The 26,015-nt window shown below is 39.0% G+C and overlaps 1 protein-coding gene and 1 long non-coding RNA gene across 3 annotated transcripts; one reads left to right on the forward strand and one right to left on the reverse strand.

Moving 5' to 3' along the window:
* Nucleotides 1-553: 553 nt before the first annotated feature.
* LOC307169897 lies at nucleotides 554-23,456 on the forward strand. Of its 2 annotated transcripts, none has more exons than XR_013823228.1 (4): nucleotides 554-711; nucleotides 6,372-6,467; nucleotides 21,384-21,518; nucleotides 23,434-23,456. It is a non-coding gene; the product is annotated as an uncharacterized lncRNA (long non-coding RNA). The 2 variants fall into 2 exon arrangements; XR_013823229.1 differs by lacking the exon at nucleotides 554-711 and adding an exon at nucleotides 6,169-6,266.
* LOC307169889 (ladderlectin-like) lies at nucleotides 22,613-26,008 on the reverse strand. Its single transcript, XM_079890781.1, has 6 exons — nucleotides 25,926-26,008; nucleotides 25,716-25,783; nucleotides 25,396-25,532; nucleotides 24,673-24,792; nucleotides 23,025-23,139; nucleotides 22,613-22,832 (listed from the first exon to the last, which is right to left on the reverse strand). Exons 2-6 carry the CDS (start codon nucleotides 25,774-25,776, stop codon nucleotides 22,735-22,737), a joined length of 531 nt encoding a protein of 176 aa, XP_079746907.1. The 5' UTR covers nucleotides 25,777-25,783; nucleotides 25,926-26,008; the 3' UTR covers nucleotides 22,613-22,734.
* Between the last annotated feature and the right edge of the window lie 7 nt (nucleotides 26,009-26,015).

A 26,015-nucleotide genomic window follows, 5' to 3' on the forward strand; every position in this document is an offset into this window, starting at 1 on the left:
AGCACTAAAGGTGTTGGAACTGTATAGATCCCCTATTCGACCGGACATGTCTGTCGGGTAGGCCTGGTGTATAGAGATGAGGAGGACTCAAATGCAGATGAGAAGTGAAAAGTTTATTAGTAAACTTCGTGATCAATATAAAGTTCAGTGACACAGTGAACAAATGTTAAGCCTCTCTGATTGGTGGTTCCTGTGAGCACAGCCCGCACACATACGGACGTGTAGAGAAGAGGAGACCACCGACAGGCAGAGAGATCCCAGGAATGTCCAGCAATAGACGAGTACTGGGTCCAGCAGGCAACAGTCCTGCACCGACCCCCACGTCTAGGCTTCCTGAACATCACAGGTAAGCAAAACAGAGAACACAAACAGACAAGGAACGCACACGCGACATGTAACAATCCACTGACAACACTAGTAGACACAGCTGGGAATATAAAGGGTAGGGGGAACGAGCAACAGGTGAGGAAGATCATCGTGATTGTGCTAATTGCCCACATCACGAGCTGCAGAAATGGCAGGACAAACCAAACAACAGAGAGGGGCCGGTGACACACCCTGACCCGTGACAATGTCGGCGCGTCCACCATCTTGGAACGGTCAGCGTGAGAGTCACTCAGTAAGAGTCAATGATGCCACAACAATGTGCATCTTCTGGTTGTGAAACCACAGAGATTTAAATTCCAAAAGAAACTGGATAACCTTTTACAGGTTAGTGTTTTGATATGTATTAACTCAATATTACAGGTTTTTATATGGTAACTTTTTAATGTCATGTTAGCTGTTGCTTTTGTCTTGTATTGTGTTAGACCTTAAATCATAGAGGCCCCAAAATTGGCAGGATGGTCTCTATGATTTCCAGGATAGCAGGATTTTTCCCCCTCCAGAATCCTTGAGTCAAGCCCTACAATATGTATATCTCTGATTTTTGGGGCCTTTGGCTCTTCTGCTGTGAGATGTAGGGCTGCACGATATATAGTTTTAGCATCAATATCGCTATGTGTGCATCCGAGATTGCAGGATGTGCGATGTCAAGTATAGGAGAGTTGATCCGTGATCTATACGGGTCCGCTGCCCCCCAGTTCCGAGCGCATGTGATTTGTGGGTTAATTGGAAAGTTAATCATCATTGAGTGAAAGTTTATCATTTGCATGTGTTTTTATGTCTAAATGTCTATGTAAACATCAAGCGCAAGAAAACTGTGTGCTATTTTTATTGTGTGCGCACACAGAGCCGCGCTGACAGCAAGTGAACACCACATTCAGTTCTCTTTCTCTTCTTATTGAGCTTGAACAGACACGTGCACACAAAAATTAAGTCAAAATGCCCGTCTCTAGTATCCTCATAAACACAAGTCGGTTATATGTTATTAACAACTGAGAAAGAAAATGGATGCGTATCATTATATTGGATGTGTGTAGTCTTAAAGTGACAGCAGCCTAATATACTTTACCTGCAGCTGTTTGTCAATGTTAATCAAACAACAAAAAAGAGAGAAGAGGAATTTGTAGCTTTAACAAAGATAAATTGTGATAAATTTAATTTACACAATGAACACTATTCAGTGTTATTTTACATTTGATTATTCAATTTCTGTACCTGAAAAATATAAAGCACTGCTTATTTCATTTGTATATTTGTTCTACTGTATTTATTAGGGCCCAAGCACTGATGGTGCGACGACCCTCTTGGAATTGCTCAGTTTATTATTATTATTATTATTATTATTATCAATGCTTTTGTAATTCTTTCTTTTTATCTATGTTTTCCCTGATGAAGGAGTTTTCATATAGTGATCATTTCACATGGCATTATGGATCAGGTGTCACACTACATGCCGACAAAGACAACACACTGTAACACTGCCAACACTGGAAATCAGAAGGTTTTTGATTGAATTTTAATTTATGTGAATTTTCACTCTTTCACTCTCTTAAATGATAAAAACTAATAAAAGGTAAGGTAATAAAGGTATCAAGAATAGTTTTTCTTAGAAATAATTCTTAGAGCTGGAAATAACTACTGAAACCAGCACTGCTGAACTGCACGATCACTGCATAAATAAGATCATGATGCATATGAGATATGAGATATAAGTATATGATATTTTCTTATTTCAAAGTAATATCTCTGTATAAGATCTTTTTTTTTTTTGAAGATCTTTTTGTCAAATACCAACATTGATGAGTTCAGTATTTTGTAAAGCAGGTTTTAAAATAGTCACATGGTTTTCCCTTAATTTCATCTCTGTTTTGTGTTATCTGAAGTAAATCTGCCCATCTTACTCTCTGATTGTGAATGCAAATGGTCTGATACGGGTGGTGATTTACTATAGTTGTGTGAGCTTATTCATATTTTAATTTGATTGGTATTTTTCTTTTTTTCTTTTTAACGATTTTATTAGAGAATGTTCTGCTCTGTATTTTTTGTATTGCTGCTTTAAGCTTAATGCAAAACATTTGCTTCACTTCACTGAATAAAATAATAAAAAATGTACCAAAAATATATTCGTTTGTTGCTATTGTTGGGTTTGTTCAGTCTGTAAAACGACAGATTAACATGAGAGCTCAGTCCCATTAAAGCGCTGATGGAAGTGGAAAGCTCTGGTCGTGTGAAAATGAAAGAATACTGCTAATTTTCCATAATGACCAACACATTTACCAAAAGTTGAAATACTGTTAATGAAACATGTTAGTAGGTGTGGAGCTCACACTACTATAATGCTGTTTTAGCAGCTGTTTAAAAATAAATCAAAAATAAAAATCCACCAGATGGCGTCATTTATCAGTTAAATCAATATAATACCACTGTTGATCAGAGTAGAAAGATGTAAATATCAGTACATCAGTAAAATCAGTGTCATTTTGTCTCTAGTATTAACCCCATGTTTATAGTATTTTGTGTAGGCCTAACTGTTTCATCAATCCTGTTCCTTTCTCTTTTACCATTTGTGAATCATAGTGTCTCCGTACATTCAACTATCAACATTGATGCACTAAACTTTCACCTTTAACCCTTAGGCTGCATTAGGGACATTTTTGTCCTTTTCATTTTTATTTCTTTGACCATTTTGGCTGTTTTAATGCCAATGGTATGTAATTTGGCAAAGTTGTGACTTTTTGCATAAATTTACAAATTTTGAAAAAAAAAATTAAAATATGTATAACACACACGGTGTAGAACAAATAGCACCACTCAGTACCATAAGGGACAAAAATGTCCCATTGACACCCAAACGTCGTTTAAAGCCGGGGCCGTCATTAATACATAAATCATGATTTATGTTGAAACATTCTTTCATTTTGAAGCAAAGGCATTATATTTGCATTATATAGTGTATTTTACCAGATGACGTCACTACATGTGTATTCCCTATAGGGGGAAATGCACGCTATTTTCCTGGTTTCCACTATAGGGGCACTTGACTGTGCATGAAGGATTTGAATGGTTCAAAGATCTAAAAATTATGTTTCCGAGTATGTGTGGATGTCTGAGAGCGATGTGTGTCTGCGTTGACAAAAATTGTGTGTGTGTGTGTGTGTAGGGCCGTAATGCATGGTGTTTAGGCGAGTGACAAAAATCACAATATCCTGAAAGAAATGTTTTACTCTCTCTCTCTCTCTCTCTCTGTGTGTGTGTGTGTGTGTGTGTGTGTGTGTGTGAGTGTGTGTGTGAGCACGCGCTCGCGCACGAGAGAGAGAAAGCGCTTCTCACGGCATTGTTTTCTTTCGGTTTGATTCATGCGTAATTTACGCACAGACATGAACCTTTGACACGACTTCGTTTTTTAGCAGTCTATGTTTCAAAGGTAACTAATAATTTCTCACATAGGACAACGTAGGCACAAGCACAGCCATGCAGTCAGTCCTTAGACATAACAACTTTCATCTTGCGGCAACACAAATTTGCATTTACTATATGGAAAATAATTAGATTTTTGTGTTTTTTCCTCTTATAAAATTGAGGGTACCGTCACCAAAACTGGAATTTAAAGGGTTAAAATCCTGAAATTGAATAAATATGTGGTATGTATGATGAGGACTGATGCTGGTTAAAATATTGAACTCAGTCAAAGTGGAAAAAAATAATAATATATAATAGTTTTATGGCAGTGTTTAGAGTGGACATTTTTGTCCCTTAATGCACTGAATGGGTTTTTTTATTTTAATCTGATGTAGCACAAAAAATAAAAATGCACCAAAATTTTTTTGCTGCTAATCTTTTACATATTCAAGACTGTGATAATCCAAAGCCAAGGTTTACAATTTGCATTTACTATATGGAAAATAATTACATTTTTGTGTTTTTTCCTCTTATAAAAATTGAGGGTACCGTCACCAAAACTGGAATTTAAAGGGTTAAAATCCTGAAATTAAATAAATATGTGGTATGTATGATGAGGACTGATGCTGGTTAAAATATTGAACTCAGTCAAAGTGGAAAAAAATAATAATATATAATAGTTTTATGGCAGTGTTTAGAGTGGACATTTTTGTCCCTTAACGCACTCAACGGTGTCAAATAATGCAGCCCAAGGGTTAACATGTTATTCAACATTTGAGCTTTACTAGCGGTGAAACTCAATCCTGAATACAGTGTCTAATCAACTGTAATTAAAAATCTTTCTATTTCAAATAGGTCTATTTATATTGGACAGTGGAGCTAATCTTGGAAAGGTGAATTTCAGGTTAATAACACTAGATAGCGCTCTAGTGCAGTATAGGCCATGCAATTAATTCATGTTTGTCTCTTCACTTTATTCATACATTTCTTTACATATTATAAGCTTTTCCAACTCAATATTCATGTCAAGCCATTTCAAACAAGGGCTGTTTGTCCGTAGTGCAATTTCTGTAAAAGTATGGTAATGTTTTATCAGACAGAAAGTTTCTGAACCGTCTAACATAGAAGAGGTCATATCAAAACTATGAATATACCATGGTACATTATTTTTTTTATGCTAATTTACTTTTAAAATGTGGTGTAGCCTACTTTAATATGACGAAATTGTCATTCTTCCCTGTGTAAATAGGACATTACAGGCGTTGTTTATTCTGTGAGAATATGATTCTTCCCCAGTTATGTTATAGTTTAATTTCTGAGGGTGTTTACATCTGCTGTGTTTGGGTTCCAGCTTTGATATTTCCAACATTTGGATTGATATTGCAAAGCAAGGGTGATGAGCTTTGTACTAATACAATTGTATGTCTAGCTAAATTTTTCATTCACAAATGTAGAACTGTGAAATCATCTCCCAATATTTTTTTTTAATTTTTTTTATTATTATTTTTTTTTTATGAATATAAACTGTTATATAAAATCCTTCAAAACTCTGAAAGGTACCCTGAAACACTTCCCTACTGAGGTAAATAGCTGAAAAAGGATGAATTCTTCCCTTATGTTGTTATAATTTCTTACCGTTTATCTATTTAAATTTGTTTATTTGAATGTTTGTTTTTCCTTTTATAAATCATCCTTATTTTTTGTTCCTGTTTGTATTAAGAGCTGCTCCCTCTGGCTATATCATAGACAATATTTCCGCCTTCCGACCAAAAAAGGTCCATTTCCCGATGACGTTCAGGATTTATGGCAGCTTTGCAGTTTTTATTTATTTTTTTATTATTGAACAACGATCACAGGGGATATGCATCACACACTAAAAATAGGATAAGAAACTCAAGGTAAAGCAAGGTAAATTCGGGATGTCCAGTAGATGCTGCACTGCAAACACTGGCTATAACATTACTAGCCTAACATGATAATTCATACATCACAATAACACTGCACAATTAAAGACAGACAAACAGATCCAGCTAAAACCACGTTTTATTGAGTCAGCAGTTATATACAAACAATAAGGAAAGCTTCAATACTTAAGGTTGTTGCAGTAGCGGACCAGTCCAGCTCACCAATCTGGCTTTCTGCCTCTGGTCTGCGCACGCACCCTGTAATGTTTGGAAACCAAAGGTGTTGTCTGTAGCCTACCGTTCAGAGAAGAGCCGTACACACACACACCATATTCCGAAAACGTTTACTGAGAGGTTTTAATATAATGTAGCCTAGTGTCATTTTCGATCAATTTCATTTATTTAAAAGCGAATGATTATCATGTGTGCATCACATCTCGCTGCGTGCCGCCATTTGCGAGACGTCACTTGTACGCGCATCTCTGAAACGAAAGTTATGGACTTCCGCATGAGTTGTAAATATGATTTAAGTGGCATTATATTGCACGTTTCTTAGCAGAAGTTGGAAAGTATCACTTTGTGAGTTGGGCAAATTAACATTGAATCAAAAATAATATTGCACAGATGTAATTTGCAAGTACAAAGTGATCACATTTACTAATGAAACATGGAACATTCGCACAGACTTGGAACGAGTGAGGGATTGCAAAACTGGAAAAGGTGCAGATCTTCATCAGTCCCTCAGAAGTCTGGAGTTTGACGCCATCAGGATCCCTCAAGGTGAGATTTTGTTTGGTAAACGCCTTTTTGAGACATTTGCGATTGAACTTAATGTTTCCGAGACTGTAGGCTACTACTGCTTCAAACATATTTTTGTTTTAAATTGCTTCTTGAATTACGTGTGAATACGATTTCAATTATGCATTTTCTTGTATCTTTTGAAGTGCAGAATTTGCATCGTTTAAAACGATTCTGACGTAAATGCATTAAGAGCAATTCATGCAGATTTATGGACCGTTATGTATAAATAAGTCGGCATTTAAAAAAACAAGTAAACCCTATTTAGTCCTATATAAATTTAATAGGCTCGCCAATCACGTGTCTGGTGTTTTCTGTCGGCTGTTTAGAATTAGAACCAATCCGATTCGTGAATTAATTGTTCTTTTGAGTCGGTTCTTTTCAATGAATTGGTCAACGGGTTAGAAGAATGGTTTGAATCGAATCGCGATTCAGTTTGAATGATTAATTAAAAGGATAGTTCATCCAAAAATTAAAATGCTGTCATTACTCACTGTATTGTTCCAAACCTGTGAATTTATTTATTCTGCTGAACACAAAAGTATATGTTTTGAAGAATGTCGGTAACCGAACCGTTTCTGGTCCCCATTGACTTCCATAGATATGCTGTGTTTGAAATCGCCCTCTATGCTCTACTCCAGGGTTCATCAATCTCGGTCCTGGAGGGCCGCTGTCCTGCAGAGTTTAGCTCCAACCAGCTCCAACACACCTGTTTGAAAGTTTCTAGTATGCCTAATGAGACCTTGATTAGCTGGTTCAGGTGTGTTTAATTGGGGTTGGAGCTAAACTCTGCAGGACAGCGGCCCTCCAGGACCGAGATTGGTGAACCCTGCTCAACTCTATACTCTATAGTCCACTTGCAATAGTGAATGAAAACGAGTGAGTGAATTTAGACACTGGGAAGCCCTATTTTAACAATCTAAGCGCACACTGTCCGAATCCACTTTTGCTAGTTTAACGACGGGAAAATGGTCGTCGCACCCGGCGCATGGTCTAAAAGGGTTGTCCCTATTCTCTTAAAGCAGCACTCAGTAGCTTCGGGATTTCTTCGCTGTATTCTCGCTTTTTGCTCGCAGGTTTCTCTCTAGAGCTCCCCCCACAGCTTCGGAATAGATATTTGACAACACTGTTGTAAAAACTCGTTGGTGATTCTCAGACACCAGAGGCTATATAGATCAATGACATCAAAGCAGATGGGACATTCTTTAAAACGTCTTCATTCGGGTTCGGACAGCGTGAGGGAGCGCAATAATGACAGCATTTTAGCAGATTTCTTTTGGCCGTAAAGCAATTGTTTACATCGCGAGACCTGATATCACGCGAGACTTCCTGACGCGGCGGCCGGCGGCCCGCCGGCTCAAAGTTGCAAGTGCGTATTTTCCGCTCACGGGCACCAGGGGGTTGCGAAAAGACCACCATTCAACCCGAAATAAGTAATATAACCATTCCAATGACTCCGAAGCTGTTCAGTTAAGGTAAAAAAAGTTACTTAGTTCACCTTTAATGAGTAATGGGTGTGTTTTGGGCATAACGTGCAATAAATCACCCACAATCCAATGCACACATTCCAATTTACGAAAATAAACTGATAGAAAACGAGTTGGAGTTTATTATGAAATGTAAGACAAGAATGTTTTCGGACATGGAAGCATAGGTGTTATCTTTTTTTTTTTCTTTCTGTAAATTAATCACTAACACTAAACTGACAATAATATAATATATTTATTTTTCCTAAATTAAGTTTTAAGAGTATTTTCGTGCCGTGACCATGTGGGCAGGAACATGTGTGATGAAGCCATGCGTCCTTCCTAGTTGTGTCCTCCTCAGCATTAAACGCTAGAATGAGATGTGGCTTTTAATTAATGCAATACAATGAATGTACAGCCGTCCACGGTCTCCCAGTTGCTTATTCTATTGTCAGTTTAGTGTTAGTGATTAATTTACAGCAAAACAAAAGATAACATCTATAGTAACATCTTTGTCCTCGTCTTAAATCAAAAAAGAAATCAAAATAAAATAAACAAACTCAAAATCAAACCGGCCACTGAGGCACTGCTGGGATTGCATCTTACGCAGGGCACAATAAGTCCAATGTCCAGGCAAGCGTATCATTCATGCGGTTTATTTCCATTTAAGCAAGCATACAAATAACGTCTGCAGCCTCTCTTTCCCTGGTAAAAAACCAACAACCTTTCCCAGTACCTGCCTGTGCTAAGTGTAATCACCAATATATACCTGCCAACAGGTGCTCAGTACAATCAAAATAAAAGTCCCCAAAAAGATACTCAAATTAACTAAAATAATAACATTAACATTCTGTGTCTACATCAATAAAATAATCATGCAAATTATTTAAGGAGAAACAAAATAAAGTAAATTAATTATTAAATTAATTACAAAACAAGGAAATAGCTCCAACAACATCTATGTTTTCATGTCCGAAAACATTATTCTTGTCTTACATTTCATAATAAACTCAGACAAGTGCCCTGTTTAAGGGTATAGGGAGCGATTTCGGACACAGCCATAGAATTTTTTTCCCCATACTATGAGGCCTATGGGGGCCATCAACTGTTTGGTTACCCATATTCTTCAAAATATCTTCTTTTGTGTTCAGTAGAAGAAATTAATTCACACAGGTTTGGGACAACACAAGGATGAGTATGATGACAGAATTTCCATTTATTGGGTAAACATCCCTTTAATGTCTGACTCCATGAATCGTTTTCACTTGTAACGTGAAAGTGAATCTTTCCGGACAGTCTTTTGAAACCAAACAAATGTCTTGTCTGTCAGTGATGAAGGTTTTATTAAGCTGAACTTATTTGTGAATGACTCTTTACTTGTAGATAGACCATTTTTACCTGAACCTGAACATTACAAAAATATACACAAAAATATTTAAAGTATTTTTGGTAAGATTTATTTATTATTTTCCTAAAGTTAGATTCGGACTATAATTGATATGCTGCTCCACTATGAGATATATTTATATTGCCCCATCTGTTAACAGTAGAGCTACTTTTGTAGAGGTAAACTCTAGTTTTGCACACTAGAGAGCGCTCGTCTATGACTCTCTAATAACAGGGGCTCAGAGTTTAGCTGGTTAGCATAGCCTTGTTAGGCCCTGCTGTTAGATACTGTAATTATACCATTTTGTAGGCAAATGGTAGTAAAGTATTTTTGGATGCTTTTACAGTTTTTCTCGATTGCTTAAACACTATAACCAGGCTTTTGAACTAAAATTTCAAAACCATAATGCCATTTATCAAAGAGCACACCCATTTCCCTAAACTATAAACACTATTCCCTGTTTCGACACATGAGTCAGATTTGTTGAACTGTCACTGCAAAACTCTACACACAAATCCCTTAATTTCTCATTGCCTAGACCATGTTGTCATTTAGAAAGCACTAGCATTCAATATTGTTCACTCAAGTCAGCACAGCTTCAGCTCAGTTAGCACACAATTACCCAAGTGGAAACACTAAGAGTCAAAATTGAACACACATCAATCTGATCCTTCAATAGATATATAAATGGGCCCGCCCAAATCAGTTTATTGCGTTTTGGAACCAGAAAGACATGAGGGAAGAGATTGAGGAGGGATAAGGAGGAGGAGGAGGAGGAGGAGGAGGAGGAAGGGCAAGAAGACAAGCAGTCTCAGATGAAATTCTGCCACTCTAGTTGCCCATGTCTTTGTCAGTGGTAGGACTATGAGGGAGGCTGGGCTACGAGTAAGGCCAAATTTGAGTCGCTTTACCGTCGCCTCGAGAACCTTCAGGGGGGTGTGGTGGCAAACAAAATTCTATCACTGAATAAGAGACAAACATTTCCAATAGTCTTTGAGGAGTATTTTCTTGCAAGAAAAGGCCAGCGGTCATACAGTCACACAGAGTCGCTGTGGAGTGTGACAGTGAAGGGAGGGCATCCTTTCTCCTTTATAGTCTTGACTGTTGTTATCTTTCTAGGCCAATGATGGTATTTCAACCATATGTGGAATATTCTTAGATGTGTTCATCATATTGTCTCCTTGAGTGGAGGCCCTCCTGTCACGACCAACACTCTTATTCCAATACAATTCCATATTATAATAAGGTTTGTGTGGCTCTTTTACTGTCATATGATGGTCACACACATCTTACTGTAAGTAAATATAAAGGAGAGAATAAAAAAAAGTAAAACTGTGTGTGTGTGTTGTACTGTGTAGTACATGAATGAATAAAAATGTGCCAATGTATCCATTGGTTGTGTGTTTGTGCTCATCATGTGAAAAGGTTTGTGAGGGGGGAACCACAAGCAACAAAACTTACCAGTTTTGGAAATGTTGTTTTGAATTTATTGCACCAGTGTGTTAGACTATGTTGTAGTGTGTGTGATTTTGAGGGCTTGTGTGTCCTGAGGTAAAAGTTTGATTTTTCAGCAAGAGTGAATGGTTTTGAGTGTAGAGCTTCATTTTGATCTGAATTTAGGATGTTTGGGGAACTGGGTGAGACGTTATGGATTTGTGTTTACAGTTTTGAGAATACGAGGCATAGTTTCAAGAAATGTGTTCAAGTAATCAAGAAAAACTGTAATAGTGTAAAATAGATGTGTGACATTAACAGATCAACATAAGATGTGTGAACCTAGGCGTGATAACAAGAATAGTGGAAACTTCTCAGAAATAACTAAGTGTTGCTTGAGCTGCAAATAACTGAAGCTAACACTTCTCTGTAGGATCACAGCAGGAGTATATGGGGTCATGGATATATAGAGAGATGCAAATGCTGCTGAATATATACACATAGTAAATTATACTAATAATTCACATTCACACAGTAAGATCTCACAGAGAATATATTTAGAATAAACATTTTCCATTCTGTACTTTATTTTGCAGTAAATGTTATGTTTTGCATAAAGAGGAAGTCAAATTGTTGATGTTCTTCAACCCCACCAGATTCACAAAATTCACACATTCACACTATTCACACCTCAAGACAAGCAAACACTGATACACATTAACCACAAAGGTCCAGTACAGACACTTTCTCTTGCTCATTCTCTCAACAGATAAAACCACATTTCTTTTCAGATCTAAAACTGAGGCCTTCTGTGGTTTGAGTCTGTTGAATGCAATACTGTAAAAATACACCAAAAACATCTGTTTGTTGCTAATATTTAAACCAAAATTAAATGTATACTGTTATTCTGCAGTTTCATGTATATCACTCATTAACTTTTGATCTGAATACATTGAGAATGTGCTGTTAGGACATATAAAATGGCTGTTTAAAGTCAGCTGGGATTTCTTGACCACACACAGAGTAAAACTGAAAAATACCCTGTTCAAAATAGATACAAATATCTGAGAGATTTAACATCAATCCCAGTAGGGCATCTTGTAAATTGTAGGTTTTTACCATGTTATCTATGTAACTTTGCACTCTCCCCCAAATTTTATGTTAAATTCAGTTAATGTATGATAAATGTCTGGTAAATGTGGATGAGTTTTGGGATTGTTGAGAATCCACACAAGGGTTTTAAGAGACTCACAAATGTTCAGAGCTAGAAACTGTTGAATAAAATCCAGTTAATGTCCCATGATGCTTAACTATCTCTGGGGGTTTTTTTTTTTTTTTTTTTTTTTTTTTTTTTGTGCTTTTAACCTTTACTATTACTGAAACACACATTACCATGCAGGATCACAATAATCAGAAAAGGTAAAAAATAAATAAAAAAAAGTCAGTGGTGGATTTAGGCATTAACAGCACAGGCACATGCTAGGGCTGCTCAATTAGGGCATAGATCATACTCATGATTATTTTGGTCAATATTACAATCACGAGTATATGACCAAAACTTTGTATGAGTGTAATTTATTTAATGATAATGATATATATATCAAGCATGTATTTGCTGGAAATGATATGATATGATAATAATATATTATGATATTTAAATTTTAGATACCAGGAAAATTTCACAATTCTCTATACCAATTTCAATATTGAAAAAAAAACAAACAAAAGCAAAGCACCAAAAAAGCAAAGTAGAAAAAATAGGACACGTACAATAAATAAAAAATAAATTTATTTAAAGCACAACGTTTCGACTATCAGGTCTTCATCAGGTACAATGCAAAAGTAGAGAAAAGTGAACTTTAAGTAGAAACAGGTAATCACCTAAATTGGGCCCACACACAAAAACATGTGACCAATAATATAAGTAATATCTGCCTTTTTTTTTTACAGATTTGGTTGGAATCGGGCTCATTTAGCTTCTCTCCTTTCATCGTGCCCATAATATACGTGCAGAGCACAGACATGATGCACACAGAATGAACATTTTGGAAGTGAAATCTGAAACATGAATATGGATAATTGAATTTTTAATAATGAAAATGAGTGTGAAATGTTTTGAATTGAAATTTTTTACAGCTTAAATATACAACCATGTTGAATTTCAGCCCATAGAAAATGCAAGCCCTGAAAATACAATGCTTTAAAATGCAAGCAGGGTTAATGCAATGCCTATTTTTTCGAGTAGTGCAATACAAAAAGCTTTTTTGTTTCAAAAACATTTGGCATTATTTTACTTCCATAGTTCTCCATCTGTCAGTTGATCATCACCTTCCTGACAGACAGGCAGCAGCCAGTAAGGCTGGGAAAATTCTCATCCAACACCCGGGAAGAAAGTACAGTCTCTGCTGGGCCTTTTTCACAATGGAGTCTATTGCCGCGTTTCCACCGCAGGAACTTGCCCCAGGAACTAGGAACTTTGGGGTGGTACTCGTTGTGTTTACACCGCAGGAACCAGGATCTAAATGAAGTTCCGGGTAAATATTTCCCCCCTTCGAAAGTCCCTGCTCGCAAGGAAGTACTTTTTCAAAGTTCCGGAACTTTCAGGGGTGGGACTTGGGCGCTGAACATGCTGATTGGTTGAGTTCATGCCGCATTTTGATTGGTCGACTCCACGCAACATTTTATTCAACCACCATCTGTTGCGGTGCATGCATTAACAGTCGTCTGCTATTCGAATCAACAAAGGAGTTTAAAAAAATGCCACCGATGGGCCGATGACGAGGTTCAGGCTTTATTAAGCTTAAATTCAGAGGATGAAATCCAGTGGGAAATGTAAAGTCGCACACTGTCCTACGACACCAGACTATTTGCCTAATTTTCACGATACTTTAGCCCGCGGTGGAAACACGGCTAGGAACAGGTCTGGGGGAAAAAAGTTCCTGGTAAAAAAGTTCCTGGGATAAGTTGTTCCAGGTCATTTCGGTGGAAACGCGGCAAAAGTGAGTGTCCCAATTCAGGTTCTGAGAGATGTTGGTGCACAGGAACCTGAATGACTCCACTGCTGCCACAGTGCTGCTCATAATGGTGACTGGGAGAGTGCTGGGATGTTTCATCTCCACAATCATCTCCACTATTTTGAGTGTGTTCAGCTCCAGGTTGTTATAACTGCACCAGACAGCCAGCACTGGGGTACGTTCTCTCCCCACTGCTGTTCTCCCTGTGCACGAACGACTGCACTGCCAAAGACCCCTCTGTCAAGCTCCTGAAGTTTGCAGACGACACCACTTATCAGCCTCATGTTTCTGCTTACAGACTGGAGGTTAAAGAGCTGGCTGTCTGGTGCAGTCACAACAACCTGGAGCTGAACACACTCAAAACCGTGGAGATGATTGTGGACTTCAGGAGAAACATCCCAGCACTCTCCCACTCACCATTATGAACAGCACAGTGGCAGCAGTGGAGACATTCAGGTTCCTGGGCCTGAATTGGGACAGTCACATTGACTCCATTGTGAAAAAGGCCCAGCAGAGGTTGCCCTGCCTTCTCCAGCTGAGGAAGTTCAACTCTCACAGGATCTGCTGATACAGTTCTCTAACGCCATTGAGTCTGTCCTCTGCACTTCTGTCACTGTCTGGTTCTGCTCAGCTACCAGTCAGACCTCTGAAGACTACAGCGGATAGTCCGGACTGCTGAGAGAATCACTGGTACACCTCTCCACACTCTCCAAGAACTGAACTCATCCAGAGTGAGTAAAAGGGCTGGCAAAATCACTCTGGACCGCTCATTTAGAAGTGTATTGTGATGCCTGTTTCTGTCATGTAAATGTTTTGTCATGTCAGAGCCAAATACTTTCATTTGTCAAAGCCCTCCACAGTGTGTGTGGAGTACTCCTCCACGCAGAAGTAAGCTGAACACAGAATGTGCGAGACTTCCTATTTATTAGCAGCTATAGAGAAATAACGAGAAGAATATATCAAAGTTCAGTTAACTTTAAAGCTACACTGTGTAGGATTTTCTCCCATCTAGCGGTGAAATTGTTTATGACTACCACCTGAATATTACTTTCTAGCCCCTCCCATTCCGAGGGCGTTTTAACTCCTACGGTGGCCGTATTATTTCAAATCTGCCGGCAGTCGCGAGTAATCTCCCCCTCGCATTCGTCACAGTGCCACTGAGTGTAAAAACGCGAAAGGCGAAGCTTGAATTTCCAGGTATGTCCCTCATTGGTTAATGTATTTTCAAGATGGAGGCGCAACATGGCTGCCGCCATTCGAGCGACTCGCTTGTATGTATTCTAAATGGCAGATTCTACGCTTACGAGAATACTTGATTAGTTGGTAGAAGTAATTACACATTAATGAGCACATATCATTTTGAAAGAACAAAGTGTTTTTTGCTAAGAATCAACTTAAAAAAATACACAGTGTAACTTTAAACTGTTTGCTACAAACCAGCATGTTTATAATTACTAAGACAAACCATTAAAATAATATGGTAGGATATGTAATATGGTAAAATGGTAAGGAGGCATATGACACTGGAAGCCAGACACATTAAAAGTACAAATGGCCGTGTCTGCTCATATCTGAAAAATAAGGTGATGATAAGGGCACGTTGTGTGGGATGTTGTTCTTACAAATAATAATAATAATAAAGATCATGGGAAACAGCAACAGTTATTATAGTGAAATTTAATAGATTAAGACATGAGTAACATTGTTTATAATTTTATTTTACACTCTTTGAAGATCTCAAATTATAATTGTATAATAGGAACAATAACTGTACTATTTTGTGGAGACATATAATTACCATGTTCAATCGCTCTATACCATGGCAATGAACATTATTAATATCCTTTATAAAAATAGTACAGGCTTTGACGCTTGACAAAGCAAATAGCTACCACATTTATTCTGGGTGGGAATGTGATTAATCCCTCTAGTGGTCAAGTGTTGTTATAGTTATTTCTGAGTGTTTAAATATCCGCTTTCTTTGAGTATTAGCGCATGTTGAAGTAAAAAGAAACGGAAACTATCAGCGTTGAACTGGCAGGATTGTAGAAATGCAGTTAGGGATAGGGATGGCCCGATACCGATACTGGCATCGGGGATCGGGCCGATACTGTCCTCATATACTCGTACTCGTACTCATAAAAATTCGCCGATACCACGCACCGATACCACGTACATTTTGCAAAACGAAACTGGCCGCCGCGAGTGCTTTGTGGAGGTGAACTGTGAGGCATAGACGCGCGAGCTGGTCGAGCACATAAACAGACATCAGTGGAAAGTTTGTTCAGTCGGATGTCAATGGCAAAGAAAATAAAACGAGGCATCAGGTAGCGTATTATTAACGTTAACTGACGAGAGAGAGAGAGAGAGAGAGAGAGAGAGAGAGAGAGAGAGAGAGCGCACTTCTGTTGAATGCTCTTGATTGCTGATCGTTCACTCAGCTCATGTTATTTGGATGAAAACTAAATCGTAAGTAAAGTAAAACATGAACTGTTACCTGATTTAAGTATAACGAGTGGTTCCCTACATTATTACAGAGGACGTGTGCAGGTCAAGTTTCATGAACGCAAATATCCAAAGCAGCGTCTCAGCGCGCGAATAGTGAATTAAATTGTCTTTCACATCTTGCACTTGTACGGATGAATTCACACAATTGTGTAATAACGCCTGTCTTGGCGAGTATCCTATAGTAAACAAAGTCGGTTATATCTCAAATGAACGTAGCATGTTCAAATGCGGTCGGTCTTAAAGGGGCAGCAGCAGTCTAATACCTTCTTCTGTGTTTTAATGTTAATCAAACAAAGGACAAATAAATACTCACTGCTCTTGACTAAATAGGCTACCCTTTTCAACTTTACAAAAATATCCATCTATATATAATTTATACAGTAATGAATATGCTTTTTTTCACATTTGATTACTTTTTTGAAATTTCTGTACCTGTTAGATCTACCTGAAAAACTCTAAAAACACTGTTTATTTCATTTGTCTTTCTTTGTTCTATTGTATTTATTTGTCCTTTTTGTAATTCGATTGTTTGTTCTTATTTTGTTACTGACTGCTTGTTTTAAATTCACATTAATTAGGCTGGTAGTTTTTGTTGTAATATCAAAATTGGATTAAATAATTGATATTTCACTGGTTTTGACAAACATTTGAACCGCTGACCCGATTCTCAGCACGGAGCCCTGCTGAAGCAGCTCTAAATATTGCTGTGGCTATTAAATGAAAGATAAAATATGATTGAGCAATAGAATGAACAGTGACAGTAACAGAAGCTCATACAATGCATTTTAGCAGGCTTAACTAAGCATGAAAATAACTGAAAGAAATATATATTTGATGAACAAATTAAGCCAACTAATATGATTTATTCTTTTGGTTTATCTACTAATACATTTAAAAATAAAAAATGCAGTGAAAATTCAGGTATCGGTATCGGCGAGTACCAAAAATCAAAGTATCGGTATCGGACTCGTTCTGCAAAAAGTGGTATCGGGACATCCCTAGTTAGGGAGGTTGTTTACAATACAGAAGCAGATGGGAACACATATAGGTTTGATGAAGGATATTATTTACGATTAGGAACATGGCAGCTACGGAATTATTAATTGTCATTCATTGTTATTCACAAAGAACTTCGAATAATTTTCTTTATTTGATTAAAATGAATGTTCTTGTGTACATCTCCCTGGATGAAGCCGTGTTCACGTGACGTCATTGGCGGCATCAAAATTAATATTGTCTTCCGCATGAGCTGTAAATCTGACTTCATGTCACTTTTCTTAGAAGTTGAAAAAAAAACATCAGAAAATCGTCTCAGGTTACGTATGTAACCATGGTTCCCTGAGAGGGAACGAGACGCTGCGTCAAGCGCTGCGGGAACGCCCCTGCGTGATTGCGTCATGAAGCACTCGTGAAATCAGTCCAATGGCGTGACGGGACGTCATAGGCGGGTGACGTCATTGACCAGGAAACTATAAAGCACCCCCCAGACCAAACAATGATAGCTTCTGATAGGTCGAACAAGTTGGTCACAGGCATGCCGGGAGTATGGCAAAGCGACGCAGCGTCTCGTTCCCTCTCAGGGAACCATGGTTACATACGTAACCTGAGACGTTCCCTTTCAAGGGGTGGAGTCTCCATTCCCCCGGCACCACTCCCTGTCTCGACAGAGAGTCTGCCGTCTTGTTCATGTAACCCGGAATATACAGTGCTCGAACTGATAGCAACTTCCCCTGGGCCCAATCAGAACTCGATGTGCCAGTTTCCAAAGCCGGCGAGATCGTAAAACCCCCTGGCGATTTATATAGGAGACCACCGCTGTGTTGTCCGTGCGAACCAACACATGATGGCCCCTGAGGTCTGGGAGAAAGTGTCTGAGTGCCAGAAACACGGCCATCATCTCCAACTGGTTTATGTGCCAGGAAAGCTGATGGTCGCTCCACAGACCCCGAGCCGAGCGACCACTCATGGTCGCCCCCCAACCGGTGAGGGAAGCATCCGTCGTTAGCGTTAAGCGACGACAAGGAGCTCCCAACACCGGACCCTGGGACAAGAACCACGGATCTTTCCACATAACTAAGGCACGTAGGCATCGCCGCGTGACCTTGATCATGCGAAACGGATTTCCCCTCGGGGAGAACCCCCTGGTCTTGAGCGACCACTGTAAGGGTCTCATGTACAGCAGGCCAAAAGGAATCACGTTGGACGCTGCTGCCATCAAACCCAAGATTCTCTGAAACTGTACTACAGTGAGTGACTGGCCTAGTCTTATCCTGCGCACGGCTTCCAGGATCGTTTTTATCCTGGCGGGCGCCAAACGGGCTCTCATGGTCTTTGTGTCCCATACTACGTCTTCATATGGGCTAGCACAGCATCTCGATACTGGGCCGCCTGAAGTTCTGACTGCGCCAGAATGAGCCAGTCGTCTATATAATTCAGCACGCGGATGCCCTGGAGTCTCAAGGGAACCAGAGCTGCATCCACGCACTTCGTGAACGTGCGGGGTGACAGTGCTAGGCCGAAGGGAAGAACCCGATACTGGTACGCTTCACCCCCGAAAGCGAACCTGAGGAACTTCCTGTGTTGCGGAAGGATGGAGACATGAAAATATGCGTCTTTTAGGTCTATCGTGACACACCAGTCCTCGGACCTGATCTGACACACAATCTGCTTCAACGTGAGCATTTTGAATTTTAATTTCTTGACTGCCCGATTTAGTTGGCGCAGATCTAGAATGGGCCGCAGCCCTCCACCCTTCTTTGGAACTATGAAGTACGGGCTGTAAAACCCTGACTCTCTGCTGTGGGGAGGAACCCTCTCTATACATCTATACAGGGCGGACATAGAGATGAGTACTCGCTGAGGACCACTGCGCCCTGAAACACTGGAGGTGGCAGGGTTGGCAACACGGCCTCCTGATGGCACCGAGAGGAAACGGGTGCCTCGACACACCGACTCCCCTCGGAGGGGACTGCCATCGAAATCCTGACACCCTTGGCGTCAGGACTTCTTCGCCAAGGCCTTCCTAGAGATAATAACAGTCCTCAGATCTGCTTTACCTCGGGAAGACCTTGGCTGAGCGCGCTGTCCCGGTCCCCAGTCTCTCTGTGGGGGAGCACGGGCAGCCACGCTCACCTTCTGCTGAGCTCTGTGAGAGGAGGACATACTCGACTGGGGCTGCTCCCGCCCAGCAGCCCCAGAGACATAGACTTTTCGGGGAAGAAACTTTTGAAATGCGGCTGCCTGCTTTTTCGCTTCCTGAAATCGTTCGACAACCGAATTCACTGAGTCACCAAAAAGACCTGTAGGGGAGACAGGAGCATCTAACAAAAACTTTTTATCTCTTTCCTTAATGTCAGACAAATTTGACCAGAGATGCCTCTCCGTGGCCACCATTGCTGCCATAGAGCGGCCGATAGATTTCGCCGCTTCCCTGGTGGCCCGAAGAGACAGATCAGCTGCCCTCCTGATCTCCGCGATTGTTTCTCTCCCCACTTCCTCACATTCATCATCTATATCTTTTAAAAGATCGGCTTGATATGCCTGTAGGACAGCCATAGTGTGTAAACTGGCGGCTGCCTGACCTGCTGCTGAGTATGCCCTATCCACTAAAACCGATGTCGTTCTCACTGGTTTAGTGGGCAGCTGCGGGGCTTTCAGCGATGATGCAGACTCAGGGGAGAGATAGCTAGCAAGCGTCTCTTCCACCTGAGGCATCACCGCATAACCATGTTCCTTTAACCCTACTATATTTGAATATTCAGACGTCGCTGGGTTAAAAACTCTGAATGATGCTGGTCTAATCCATGACTTCGACACCTCGGTGTGGAGGTCAGGAAAGAACGGCAAGCCCCGCTTTGGAGGTTGAGATCTAGCTGGCAGAAATCGTTCATCTAATTTACTTTTTGTTTGACCCAATTCCTGTTCACCGGCTGGCCAGTCCAGATTTAATCTAGCAACAGCACGAGTGATAACCTCCAAAAGCTCCTCTTGTGTGTGTGTAATTGTGTGTGATTGTGTAAACTCATTTTCACTCAGGCTCACAACATCCAGTTCCTCAGAACTGGAGTGCTGTTGCACCTGCGCTTCAGCGCAAGCAGAAGAAACCGCCGCGCGTGCTTCTGACTCGCAAACTGAAGCGCCGGATTCAACGGTTAAAGGAAGAGATAGGGGATCACCCGTCTCTAACCCCGCCGTTAAATCCATCTGCGAACCCCAGGACGAGCGTCTTCGCCGTGCCTCAGCAGCAGCGGGACCCGAGCCCTGGGGAACGCGAGCCAAAGCGCCCTCCTCAAAGAGCGCTCGGCGGGACCGGAGAGTTTTCATTGACAACTTTTCACAATGCTCGCAGCCAGCCCCCTCGAGAGCTGACTGGGCATGTTCCAGTCCCAAACACATCACACAAAGCTTGTGTGTATCCCTACCTGTAATAAAACGAGGGCAGGGAGTGACACACTGCTTAAATTGCTGCTTTCCTTCCATAATATATAAATAGAGAGAGACAAACACACATCAAATAGACAGATACGATTTCACATAGAGCGCTTGTGAAGACACAGAAGCTGTCATTGTTTGGTCTGGGGGGTGCTTTATAGTTTCCTGGTCAATGACGTCACCCGCCTATGACGTCCCGTCACGCCATTGGACTGATTTCACGAGTGCTTCATGACGCAATCACGCAGGGGCGTTCCCGCAGCGCTTGACGCAGCGCGAGTTCCTTTGAAAGGGAACTGCGAGTAAACAGTTTCAGTCCTGTGCTCCATTCAAGAATGATTCCTAAAATAATGTGTGTTGTTGAGGAGACGTGCTGTAATTGAGCAGATTTTCACCTGAATGAAGATGATGATGAATCAGGTGAAAAGTCCCTCAGACACACATTGAAGGAGGGAACCGAGACATCAAACCAGAAGATCACAGAGACTGAGAAAAGCACAGAGAAGTGGGCACTTTGACTAGTAAACAACCCTAGGTAGCCTACTCGAATCCTCCAGGACACTGCACTAACTACATATTTGCTAATTAGGGATATTAATTTATAAAAAAAATTAAATAAAAAAAAATATTAAAAACACGTGGTTTGTATTATTTGTAGGATCAACACTTCTTCACCCACACCTGTGTTTTGTTCCCTGACTCGTCATCATCCTACAGAACTGGAGCAGGAGTGGATATCTTGAGCTGTCCTCATCACTGCATCTGGACTTTACCACTATGAAGGAAACTTAAGGTGAGATTTTCTATTTGATTATGATCTTGATCTCATTCTATGAATTTCTACCTTTATGTTTTATGGACAGGAGTCAGGACCACTGTTATGCTACTGAGAAAAAAAAAAGAATAAAAGCAAGATTGTTTGCAGCGTTTAGTTTCTCGTCCATACTGATGAAAACAAAATAAATGTTTAAAATAAAAAAATAAACTATCAAACATAAATCATAAATTGTAAGTCATTCATTGCATTTATTCTTAAAATTACCCAGACACTGGCAGAAAAATGATATGACCTTTGTAAGAATATGACCCTGAGAGTGTCACACTGCTTAACTGCAGGATCACTGCATGAGTATGTTTGCTCACTGAAATCACCCACATTTCAAAGATAATACATTTGCTAAATAATTGTGCAAGTGTAAAATTAACTGATGACCAATTTACAAATAAAATTAAGTATGTTATTAAAACTAGTTTAATCTAAAAATAGGCCTAAACCAAAACCAATTTGCTGCCTTTGGTGCAGATCGCTGAATTAAAATGATTTTCATTGTTTTAAAATTTTGCGATACCATACAGATCTGTGGGCGTCGCTGGACCCTTTTTGAAATACACTGTGCCCCAGTAAAATATTGCTGATAAATCATTTTCTGATATTGTAGATTACTTTCGACCCGAGAATATTCCTTTGTGTTTTCTATCAGCTGTTTAGAATCAGAATTAGCAATGCCAGAATAGTGAGCGAATCACTATTGATCTAATTAAACAGGTTTAGAAAATGGTCTGAAATTGTTTGTGATTCAGTTTGATTCGTTCAAACAGTCACTCAATCTCTGATTTGTTTGCAGAGGTGTCACACCAAAATAATGCGATATCTTATAAGACAGAAAACTAAAAGGGTCCTATATTAGTTCTATATTTGCTTATAATCCAGGAAACAAACATGCAAATGTCTTCTTTACCAATGATGAAGCATGTGTGCATTACAGCATGCTTAAACCCCGCCCCTGATGATTAATGCTATTTTAATAACTATTTCCTCAAACCTTGCAACACAATATACTTATATTTTGACATACATTATCATCCACAATGCACAGTTTGCTTTTTCAATGCTTTTATTAATTTGAGGAATGTTTCAGAGAAGATACTGAAAAGAGATTAAAGTTTAGAAGATAGTTGATTTCAGAATAACATTTTTGACAATATAATGTTGGAAAAATGTAGTTCAATCAAAGTAACTGTGGAGCAGCTTGACGGTCTCGCAGGTCCTTAACACAAATATAGGGCCTTGAGTGGAAACAGCCCCTGTCGTTCCAGCAACGTTTAGCTGTTTAAGGTGAAAGGTGAAATAATGAAATCAGTTATTCTGATCATTATAGTGTTAGAATCAACATGAAATGGAATATTTAATTTAAGGCCTGTGAAATCCAAATTGAGTAATTTCATGTTACTGTATGATGTAAAATTGTAGGATTGTAAATTATAATTGAAAGTATTAAAAAACAGACTGCATTCTTACAGGAATAGTTGATCTCCAAACAGTTCTCATAACCATGTGGATTTTTGTTAGGTTCTCCAGCGCACCAGTGGGTATACAGAAACACAGTTCCGTCACTCCACATCCAATGTCCATCCTAAAGAGTGAAGAGAGAGAGTGAATACAAAGAGTGCACTACAGTTGTCAGACTTCAGGAAGAAGCCAATTAAGTTCAGATTTGAAGTAAAACCATCTTCATTAGAAACTTTGCCTTTACTGTTTAAAGCTGAATTTTTATTTTTTAGACAAACAAAAAGGTCTCTTTACACTCTCTTTACAAAAAAATGTTATTATTTTTTCAGTATGTTGGTAGTTTTCTTGTGCTACCCAGAGCTTGGGTCAGACGTAACAAACCAGGGAGTGTGTTATTTATCGCAGGCTTTTGCCACAGGTCTCTTCAGGAGAGAGCGCAGCTCCGTCAAAATGGTGCAGGCCTATGTCTTCTGTAAAATACAGGTTTGTGTACATTTAATTTGATTATTAAATTCGTTATTGTGCTGTATATTGTTTACATTTTATGCAAAGCAACATACAGAGGCGCGATGCGAGTCACCTTTTACACTAGTGTCGCGTGATTCGCGTCGCTCTTTTCGCCTGATGGAAACGTCTGATGCCTTGCATAAAGTTTTATTAAAAAATATACAGAACATATATACGTATGATATTAAAATATGAAGAGTTCAGATGCAAAAGCCTCTAAGTGCCATCTGAAATTTTCTTCTAGAATGATCATTTTTATCAAGCTTGTATATTTAAATTCAGTAATTTTATTTAAATGGCAATGCAAATTACCTATTTATTGTCATTTAAGTGAAATTACTGAACTTAAATATACGAGCTTGATAAAAATGATCATTCTAGATGAAAATTTCAGATGGCACTTAGAGGCTTTTGCATCTGAACTCTTCATATGTTCTCAGAACTGTGCACTGATTGTTTATGGACGTTATGTAGTCAGTCAAAGCATATTTCGGCTACGAGTGAAACGCAGGGCGGCGGTCTAAAGTTCTCACGCTGAACATGACACAAATTTCGACCCCCTGCCAAATTATCACCGCCCTCGTTGAAGTCAGTACCTGATTGCCTAATCTTAACCCCACCCCCTCCCCCACAGCTAATCCTAAACCTACCAATGCTAGGCGGGAAATAATTTGGCAGGGTTGAAATTCGGCACAACACCTGTTCGAGATCCAGCGCTGTTTACGATGGAAACGGGACAACAGAGACTTGTCGATTACACTTGAATTACTTATAAATGTTTAATTTGTACTTCTAATATTTCTGAAACAAGCTTAAATGTTGTCAATATGTATAAAAAAATATATAAAATATACTGTACTGTAAAATGTGATTGAAATGAAGGAAATGATCATGCAAGCATGTATCGAGTGTTTTAAAAACGTTTATAGGATTTAAGGTAATCCGTAGACATTCATTCATGTATGAAGGAAAGAAATAATAATAAAAAAGAATCAACTCTGATGGCTTAATCAACCCATTATGCTGGGTTAAATAAACAACCCAATTTGTAAAATTAACCCAGCATGAGTTCTGTCCTTTATTTACCCAGCCCTTGGGTTGTTTTTAACCCAGTGTTCTTTTAGAGTGTAGGACACACATCTGAACTTACTAAAGCATCATGAGCACCAATCCAAGTAGGTGTGGAAGAAGGCACCAGACTCAGCAGGAAATCATTTTCCCGTTTTTTGCGCACAGATGCGAGGTTCGCTCCAAGACTTTGACAGTTTTTCTAAAGAGACAGATTTTTTTTTTTTATTGTCAATATACAAAATCAAATGTTTTGTAGCATAAAGCAAAAGTGACAACATTTTAGACATTTGCAATCAAAGTCTGCTCTAATTGATCTTTTGATAAAATCCTCGTAACAACTTGCACTAACAAGTAAAGTAAATTTTACTGCTACTGCTCTCTACAACTTGCCTGTTATCAAGTAAAATCTACTTACTATTGAACTTAACATTCATTTGACATTTAATTGAAGTAATTAAGTAAATATTACTTAATAATATTTAATTTATTTAATTTCACATATAGAATAAAGTAACATCTACTTAACTAACTTCAGTAAATTCCATACTTTATCTAAGTAAATTAAAGTAACAAACTACATGAACACAGAGACCTCAATACTTGGTTCACAATGACGGTAACATTCGATAGATCGTTTTTGAGTATGACTGTGTTATTTTGCGTGGAAAATTTATCCAGATGTCACAAAACGCAGATACAATGCACTTATTGTGTACATACATGTCTTTACATCTGTCTTTTAAGATGTAGTTAAAGACACCTAATATTAAGTTTGACCAAATCATCTTGTTGTACACATTACCTGTGCTGTGATCCATTTAGTCGGATGAGAAAAGTACTTGTAGCATCGGAGTCCAAATTTTACCCATGTAGCGGGGCATTTTCTGGCTAAATCAACATCCAGTCCATCCAGTCCATTAACATCTCTTGTAATATACACTGCAAAGAATTTGTTTTTATTTATTTATTTATGTAGCTTATTTTATGTTTGTGTGATTATATGCTGAAAATATGTGTACTTTATACACTGTAAACTCCTTAATAATCATGGAATTATTAGTCAATAGAATATTTCATATTTCCAAAATGTTTAGGTTTTTACAAAATAAATGTCTTGGTTACCTTCTGTATTCCCCATGGAGAAGATAATGAAAAGAAGCAGACAACTTTTCAGCATTGCCATGATGAACCTGAAAATAATAAGCAGGAAAAGTTAAATGTCTGCATGCACTCATACGCTGCACACTGCGATTCTCAATGCATTTAAAGACAAAGCTCAAAAATACTTCAGGTAGAACATTTATTCAGAAGGTTTCTGTTCCAAAAACTCACCTTGGTTTTCAAATTGTTGCCTTTAGCAGATTTTGTGAAGAGCCAGAGCCTGTGCAATACAGTTATATTCTCATATCTATTGAGTGAAGA

This window comes from Squalius cephalus (assembly GCF_949319135.1).
Source record: "Squalius cephalus genome assembly, chromosome: 13".
NCBI classification, from domain to species: Eukaryota; Metazoa; Chordata; class Actinopteri; order Cypriniformes; family Leuciscidae; genus Squalius; species Squalius cephalus.